The sequence below is a fragment of the Nestor notabilis genome, unplaced genomic scaffold, assembly GCF_000696875.1.
Source record: "Nestor notabilis isolate BGI_N333 unplaced genomic scaffold, ASM69687v1 scaffold23054, whole genome shotgun sequence".
Classification (NCBI taxonomy): domain Eukaryota; kingdom Metazoa; phylum Chordata; class Aves; order Psittaciformes; family Psittacidae; genus Nestor; species Nestor notabilis.
In genome coordinates this window covers 1-8,754 of record NW_009925451.1, presented here as the reverse complement: position 1 = coordinate 8,754, position 8,754 = coordinate 1, and the positions used below count along the sequence as shown (strand labels likewise).

Genomic DNA, 8,754 nt, shown 5'->3' with positions numbered 1-8,754 from the left:
CCAGTGCCCCCCCTTCAGACTAGTACTTCCATGGACACTGCTCCCTGTTCCACTTACTTCCAGTTTATTCCAGTGCTTCACGTAGCTACAGCCAGATCAGCCCAGTGCCTCCAGCATGGCCCAGCACCCCCACTTCAGCGTGGTGGACCCCCAGACACAGCATGAGCCTTGGAGCCATCATGCAGGGGCTGCCAGGGGCCTGGGCTGCCCATTGCCGTTGGCCTCTACGAGTCATTTGTAGCCTTTCAGCCATTTCAGCCTTTAACATCTCCAGAACTTCACTAAAGCCAGTGGCAAACAGCAGTATGGGCTTGTACCTCCCTCACAGGTCAGCCATTACAGGGTGCCCACAGGAGGCAGGATGCCAAAGTCAGACCTCTTGGCTCCCCGTGCTCATGGAAAGACTCGCTTTGTCTTGTTTCTCACATTCATTGCATGATCTCAGGGTGCTTTGCAGCACTGATACAACTTGCCTTGTGATCCCTGTAAATTTATTTCTGGCTCTAGATTAGTAAGGGTAACATTACTTCCCCTGGCAGCTGTATGGCACCTTCATCTTACTTTGTGTTTAACCGAGATCAGAAATTATCAGCAGTTATACTAGAAGATGTCCTGGGTTTTGCATATAAATTCTTCTGTACTTGCTTGCATTATTGAGATACTTGAACACTCTGAGATATCCCCACTCTGAATTTTGCTCTGCAGTTCCCCCCAGGAGCATTGTGCAGAGGTGGGTGGCTGAAGAGGGAGATGAGCACACGCAGCATGGGTGTAATCTGCAGGGCCATTCTCTGCAAGGCCAGCGATAACCACTGAAGCAAGAGAAGATGTCACTGAGGGGAGGGAGTTGTCTAAGGGTGATTAAAGAGAGGTCGTATTATCACAGCAGAGCATTCCTCATGCACCAGCACTCAGCAGCTACACTGAAAGTCCCCAGTATGTCTGCTTTAAAGGATAATTTTACTTTCTTAATAAATTACCAACGTATTTGTCTTTCCAGCTCTTGGGGGCTGTAGTTTAGTTAAAACAAAGTTGTGATTTCTTTGAACACTGTCAGGAAATTAAAGAACAAAACCAGGATTGAGATTCCACTTTCAAGATTCCCAAAATATAATATGCCCCAAATTTATCAGAATTACAGCAGACCTATGTGCCACCTTATCCACAGGAATTCCCCGTGTGGGGGAGGCAGTGCCCATGGAGAATACAGACCCATGTGTAAAGTTATCCCTGATCTCACAGTGGTGCCATTCAATTGGTTGCTGGATTTACAGTCAGGGTTGATGGGAATTATAAGCCCATTTTTATTAGGAGCAAACAGGCCTGTTGCTCACTTCTGCCATTTAAAATGAGAAACTCTGGCAGCCTACTTTTGGGACAAGATTAAAAAAGACCTATGTTAATACTAAAAATCACCTTTGGTGACATTTCACAGCTTCATGACAAAGTTTCGTCATCTGCCCAAGGGTGGACATTGTGCTATGTGTCTATAAATCATAATTCCGAGCAGCAGCAGCAAGAGAGGAAGGCAGGTCTGGTGAGGTTTCCCAGAGGACAGAGCTTCAGTGTTGATCCTGTGACAGAGGAACACCAGCAACCATGCTGTCTAACTCCTTGCATTGCTGAGGCCATGTCCTCCATGTCTTACTATCCTGAGGGCAGCTGGAGCACTGGGATGGAGGAGCTTGGCTGAGAGGTCCATGCAAGAACAGAGATGGCCACTTTCCATGTCACATCATGGGACATGGCCAAGGGTCACGCTTCTTCCACCAGCCACATTCCTGAGGAGTTCCTGTAACTGTCCTCAGCACTGCCCTGATCCTGGGCAAGCAACGAACTCCTTCTAGCAAAGCACTGTCATCTTTTGTCTGCTCTGTCTTTTGTGACAGTGCAACAGTATCTCCCAGAATTCATAAAGATTTCAGCGATGATGAACCCTCTGCTCTGATCATCGTGCCTGCATAGGCCTTAATCCTACAGTCATGGAAGATCAATGTTCAGGTTAAACAGTAGGCAGCAAAATAGGAAGGAGTCCTGATAGGCTCTGCCTTATCCCTGGGTATATATGGGCCACAGTCACTTCCCTTGTGTGTTGATTGAGTAACCTCTGATTAAAAGCACTCTCACTGAGGAGAACTTGGAGCACAGCCACGCAGCAGGCAATGTAAGAGGCAGCACTTTGGGGAAGAGACAAAAACATTGACTAAATGTATAATTAACAACATCTTTATTTTCAAAGTAATTTTTCCATAGGAAAACTGCAAATTTGTGAAAAGTGTGTAGCAAGGGATGATGAACACAGCCTTGCTCAGTACCTCCATCCATTTAGGCTGTGTAAAATGAACATTGCATTGTCCTATGCCCTGACTGAAGGACTGCTGCCCATGTAATCAGAGGCACTTTTGATTGGAAAATGCACTGCATCTGCATAGCCGGACAGTTAGCTCTGGTTTTTCAGTGGGCATATATGGCATTTATCAAAGGGAAGATACACAAAGAGCACTCTGATAATTTTCCTTATGGTAAAGTGATTGTGCTCGCTGGGTCTCAGGTGAGTCCCCTCTTGTATCCCCTCTTAAAGTGAGGCACAGAGAGAAGCAAATTACCCAGCTGCCCAGCCAATGAGCAGAGGGAGGGAGCTGTGGCACTGAGCACAGCCTTAAATTAAACTCCAGACAAGGTGGTTGGTCTCCACAGAGGTGATGATAATACAAGATCACCGAACCCAGCCAGACTTGCAGACTAAAAGCATCAAGTGCTTTGTGCCTGCCCTTTGGGAAAGCCCAAGGTTTCTCCTGCTTTGTGTGACAGATGACATGCAGAGAGGCTTCAATTCAGAGCCCAGTGAAAAGCACAAGGGGTGGGTCAGAGCCCTTCTCCAGGTGCTGCTTGCCCTGGGACACTGGGGATACCGGAGGATACAGTGGCCGCTGACTGACCACATCCCTACTGCTTCTCCAGTACCACGATTCTTTCCCACCTGACCCTAGGATGCAGAGCCACAGCTGCAGGAGCATGGGGTCTATTTGTAGACCCAAGTATCACTAGCCCCCTGAAGGGCTTCCTCTTAGCAGGACAACTGTGTTTGGGGAATACCCTCTGTAGGAGTTGGTAGCATTGCTGTGACATGCAGACACATCTTGGTGAGGAATCTGGCTTGTACGTGTCAACCCTCTCTGCATGAGCATGCAAGGCTATTTGGGTAGAGAACACTATCTGACCTCTCTGACTGTACCAGCCAGCTTTCCCTGCATGACTGCCAGCACTCAGTAGTGATGTGTGCGGCTGCTGTAGTTTATCAGGGTGGCAGAGAGATTTACCTCTGCTTCATGTGCTGGCAGGATATTCATTCCCAGAGGTTCAACAGCAACCATCTCCAGTAGAGTATTTCTTTGACACTTTGCCCACTTATCTGTGATTACAGACTTGTGCTGGTCTTCCCTTTGCTTGTTTGGTCCTTCACCCATCAAGAGTGCCTGTGCCCTGAAGCTACTAGCCATCTATCATGGGCCCAGGCTTTCCTGTGCATGTCCAGCATGTAGCACAGTGCATGCCAGCACTGGCTGTGGTGCTGTTTTACAGTACCAGGGATAATTAACAGTAAGATCACACAGCTAGAAATCAAAGGCGTGCAGTACGAGGCATAAGCTTTCTCTCCCTGTACCCATAGGAATCATAACTAGCAGTACTGTTATAAGCACTATTAGTTGCAGAGTGAATCCCTAATTCTTTTCAAGAGGCTGGCAGAGTGAAGTCCTGGCAGTGCTGAAAGCAAACAGCAAAATCTCCACTTATTCCCACAAAATCTCGTTTCACTCCCCCTCTGAACAATACTGCACATCTCCGAGCCTGTCCCTGCAACGGTCTAGGAACTACCTCATAGGAAATATTGTGCCACATGGCACCCACGTATACTGGAAGTGTACGATGTGGCACAGAAAACTGCAGAGTCTTGTGTTCACACCTGTGAAACAAGTGAGAAAATGCAGATTTTTCTCCAAGCTCCTTAGCATGCTTGAAGTCCATATGCTCCTCAGCTTAAGGATGTGTCCTAATGCCTCATCAATGGAATTTTCCAGCATTATCTCTCTGTTCATGTATCAATATGTGTCCAGACAATTTCTTCAGGCCACACGGCCATTATGTTAAGAAGCAAGAAGCTGATAACACCAGCAAGCAAGGAGGCCAGTGCACTGACCCTTGCTGAAACAGACATTGTTTCGCAGGGAGATAAGAGTCTCCCATCTCCATGGGTGGACCTCTGGAGTGACCAATGAGTGTGGACAGGCACCAACGTCCACTCTCCCCTTCCTCTTTATAACCCGGGCTGCCAGGGTGATGAGTCCAAACCTGCTCTGAGCATCCATCGCAAGGAGACCGAGCCCGCACCCTCCTGCACGATGACGCTCACTCAAGCTGAGAAGGCTGCCGTGGTCACCATCTGGGCAAAGGTGGCTACCCAAGCTGATGCCATTGGGGCAGAATCACTGGAGAGGTAAGTGCCCCCAAACTCCTTCGAAAAGGGTGCCTCCTCTGGCTCTGCTATTAGGATGCATCTCGTGTAAAACTTCCATGAGTGAGAGCACACTGGGACTGGTGAGAGTTGATGGATGACATCTGTGTTGTTTGGTATGTAATTATATGGAATTATATCTGTGCTACAAAATGTTTCAAAATCTCACAGCAAACCATATTTCTTCTAAGCAATTTTATAGGTTTATTTCTCATTACAGCAATTCAGAATAATTCATAGCCAGGAGCCCTGGCAAGGAATTCAAAGCCATTCATATTCGGTCCTGAAACAGAGTTATCACTGTTCGGAAATGCACTTGAAGTGGTTTATTGTACAAGTGATGTGCTTTCTCTTGCAATTTCTGGAGATTAAGCAAATAACTATCCACTAAATTCACTGGGTACTCATGTTTCATTGTTCCGGTGGTAAGGAACAAACTGTCAGGAAACAAGACATCTGGACCCCTCACATGAAGTTAGCACAGTAATCCAAAATTCATACAAATGAAGGAAGCTGGCACTAAAGGGATAATAGCCTGGAAAATGTTCAGAAATATTCAAAGTTATTTAAGTGTTATTTACAGCTCAGTATAAAGCATTGTGATACTCCTTCCAGGATTCTGAGTACCGTTCATATCAACTCTGGTTTGTTCAGCTTGTATTAGTTTGAAGGTCCTGCAGACTGGTTTGCAGTGTAATATAGGAAATGTAGTAATAATTTGTGGGCCAATATTTATTTAAAATGAACAAACAATACACTGAGTTTTAAATCCTTTTTAGCATGTCATTCTTCTCTAGTACATACAGATTAGCCCACTGTCTAATCTGTACGTACTGCAGAAGTTTAAGAGCAGAAAGACCTTCCTCATGCAAGCTTCACTCTCCCAAAGCCCTATTACAAACACTGAAGAGTGCACTTCTGTAGCTGGCAGGTTTACATCACACTTGCTCTGAGGTTTTGCCATCATCTCATGCATGCCATTTCCACTGCTGAATCTCATTCTCATTTTCTCCTCTAGGCTTTTCTCCAGCTACCCCCAGACAAAAACCTACTTCCCTCACTTTGATCTCAGCCAAGGCTCAACTCAGCTTCGTGGTCATGGCTCCAAGGTTATGAATGCCATTGGGGAGGCTGTGAAGAACATTGATGACATTAGAGGTGCTTTGGCCAAGCTCAGTGAGCTGCATGCTTACATCCTCAGGGTGGACCCAGTGAACTTCAAGGTGAGTGAGCACACAGACTTTCAGGAATGAAAACTGCCATCACAGAGTGAGAGGCCATGTATCATTTTGGCTAATGGCAGCTTGATCCCTGGCTGCACTGTGTAGCCTTGTCAACTCATGCCACTGCTTGTTCTCCACCTATTTTTTAACCTGAGATTGGATCTTTTAATGAAAGATCTGGTCTAGCACCTATGATTTATGTTAGACAGACTCAAGTCTCTGTCGTCTTTGTTGTAGTTTATGAACCTCCCTCACACATCAGGTTATATCACCTGTCTTGAACAAAGTCTTAGTAAATTCTAAACATTTACACTTTGTTGCATTTCCCTTTGGTGAGGAAGGAGGGAAAGGACATTTGGAAGAGGGAGTGGAATCAAGCAGTGCTTTTTGTCCTATATCAAAGGCAACTCTCCTTCTTCATATATAACATGAGGCAGCAGTGCTACCTGGTTGGGACACATACTTGTCATCCCAGAGCACGCTGTGACCAAGATCCATTGCAAACCCCTATACTGACATGTGTTACTGATTATGATGGATTTCATCCTGTTTTCCCTTACAGCTGCTTTCCCACTGTATTCTGTGCTCTGTGGCTGCCCGCTATCCCAATGACTTCACTCCAGAAGTTCATGCTGCATGGGACAAGTTCCTGTCCAGTGTTTCCTCTGTTCTGACTGAGAAGTACAGATAAATGGCCTCCACAGAGGGTGAGGGATGCACATCCGTGGCGCACCCCAGCTGCCAGGCTCTGCCCTTTCCTATGCAGTCCTCTCAAATCTGTGCAGGGGCTTGGTCAGCTGCAAAACCCAATAAATAATTCAATTGTGAGCTATAGTCTCTGTGCTTTCATCTCCATGTGTTCCACCTGCACCTGACTGTTCTGGCAGGGGTGTTCTGAAATGTCTACACAATATGAAAGAGAAAATACTAAGCATTGTAAATCAATGTACTAATGAGTTCATATACTAATTCATGTACTGAGCTGTGTAAATTCAGTGTGAATAGCATGACATAACATAACATCGTAACACAACATATTCAGTGGGAATAAAATAACATTGAGCAGAAGCTCAGAACAAGCTACAGCCCTGTGATTACTACTGCTCACCAAGGCCTATCCACCAAAGACTTTCCAGGCTGACCAGGAAACAGTCTTTTACCCTGCTAGGATATTGAATGGATCCAGGCTTTTTGTTTGGCCTATCCACCAAAGACTTTCCAGGCTGACCAGGAAACAGTCTTTTACCCTGCTAGGATATTGAATGGATCCAGGCTTTTTGTTTGACCTATCCAAAATCCATCACAGCCTGTTACGAACAAAACCTTCATTGCCATATATTGTGATGTGCCCAGAGAGATGGTGGGCATTGTCTTCTCATGCTCCTCTCCATGGGGGTATGGACAAGGTATCTGATGTGCTTCATTAACACCTTGGGCTATCACACCTGCTAGACAGGTTTGGTAAAGGATCCATCCCCTCATGTTGGCATCTCTTATTTTCATATGTATGTGGAACTTCACAGGCATTTGAAATTTGGCAATACCAGTGGCCACTGCAGATCAGTGTTGATGGCACTTCTGGGACCACAGATTTCCAGGGTTTCTCTGGGAAGAGTGACAGGGAAAAGAACAAAACTGATGGTCACCCTGGGGGGGGAGGGGTGTGGGGGGACGGACACAGGGATCCTCCATACATACCTGTTGTGGGTTAACCCCAATGGACAGCTAAGCACTACACAGTCACTCACTCACTTCTCCCCCTCGATGGCATGAGGGGAACAGGAAAGGAGGAATAAAAGCAAGAAAAATTGGGGGTCACAATCAATCAAACAAACAAGCAAACAGAATTCTTTCATAAATGAAAGATAAGTGGCAGAAGAGGGAAGAAAAAACAAAACAGGTGATGCAGAGGCAATCACCCACTATCTCCTGAGGGCAACCGAGCCAGTTCCTGAGCAAAAAAGATGGGTAACTCCCTGAAAACTCCCTGAACTCCACTCTTTTCCCTTTTATTGCTAAGCATGGCATTATATTGTATGAAATACGTCTTTGATTAGTTTGAGTCATCTGCCCAGTTGTGTACCCTCCCAACATATTGAAAACCCAAAATCTATTCCTTGGCAGGGGCAGAGTGAGAAGCAGAGGTGGCTTTGATGCTGTGCAAATGCTGCTCAGCAAAAGCCAGTACAACAGTGTGTTATCAGGGCTGGTTTGGTCACAAATCTAAAACTCGGTGCCATGTGAGCTGCTGTGAAAAAAGTTAGTTATCAGGATACATTCACTGCCCATGGCTGTCTGAGGACTCCTAACATAAAAAGGTGTGTGCAAAGTCTTAAGCACACTCTGATCAACAGCCTGGATTGGCATTGCAAGCTGTGGTCCTAATCTCATTTACAAAATGTAGAGATTGTGTTTGGGGAAGGGGGAGAGAGATGGTGTGGAAGCTTCAAAACCACCAAATTGCGTCAAATGTGGTTACCTGTGTCACACAGTTTTTAAACATTCTACATCTGTGGGTCTCAGGTAACCTGAACATTTAAATCTACAGCTTAGGTGCTCATCAGCATCTGGTGTGTCCCTAACCCCAAATTTGTGCCAATGACTTCGTACAGAAGCTGAGCGGAAAATGTGACAGTCACTATCCACCTGTGGGATGTCCAAGAGTTTATGGCGAGAGGCAGGAGCACATGCAGGGGTGGGAAGAAGGGAAGATGCCCAAGCCTGGCAAACATCAGAGAACAGATTTTGGGAAGACCATGCACCAAAAAGGAGGTTTTTCCCCTCCCACATTTCTCCGGGCTGCTAGAGAGATGGAGCTTCTTATGGCAGGTTCCCAGCACAACCCAGGAGGGCTTGTCCATGGCTCCTGCTCAGAGGACCCGGGACAATTCAGGCAGAGAGTGGCTGGATGCGCCAGAGGCTGGAGGACATGAGAGGCCAGGGACATGTGTGGGACCTACCCTGACACCTGCAGAGCCAGGGAGGACCCTGGCCTGCATCGGGGGAATGGTGGATCTC

General features: G+C 46.4%; 1 protein-coding gene across 1 annotated transcript; it reads left to right on the top strand.

The window, feature by feature from the left end:
* The first annotated feature begins 4,351 nt into the window (after window positions 1-4,351).
* LOC104401073 (hemoglobin subunit pi) lies at window positions 4,352-6,564 on the top strand. The gene is made up of 3 exons (XM_010013067.1): window positions 4,352-4,495; window positions 5,532-5,736; window positions 6,299-6,564. The coding sequence occupies exons 1-3, from the start codon at window positions 4,401-4,403 to the stop codon at window positions 6,425-6,427; spliced, it is 429 nt and encodes a 142-aa protein (XP_010011369.1). The 5' UTR covers window positions 4,352-4,400; the 3' UTR covers window positions 6,428-6,564.
* The last annotated feature ends 2,190 nt before the right edge of the window (window positions 6,565-8,754 follow it).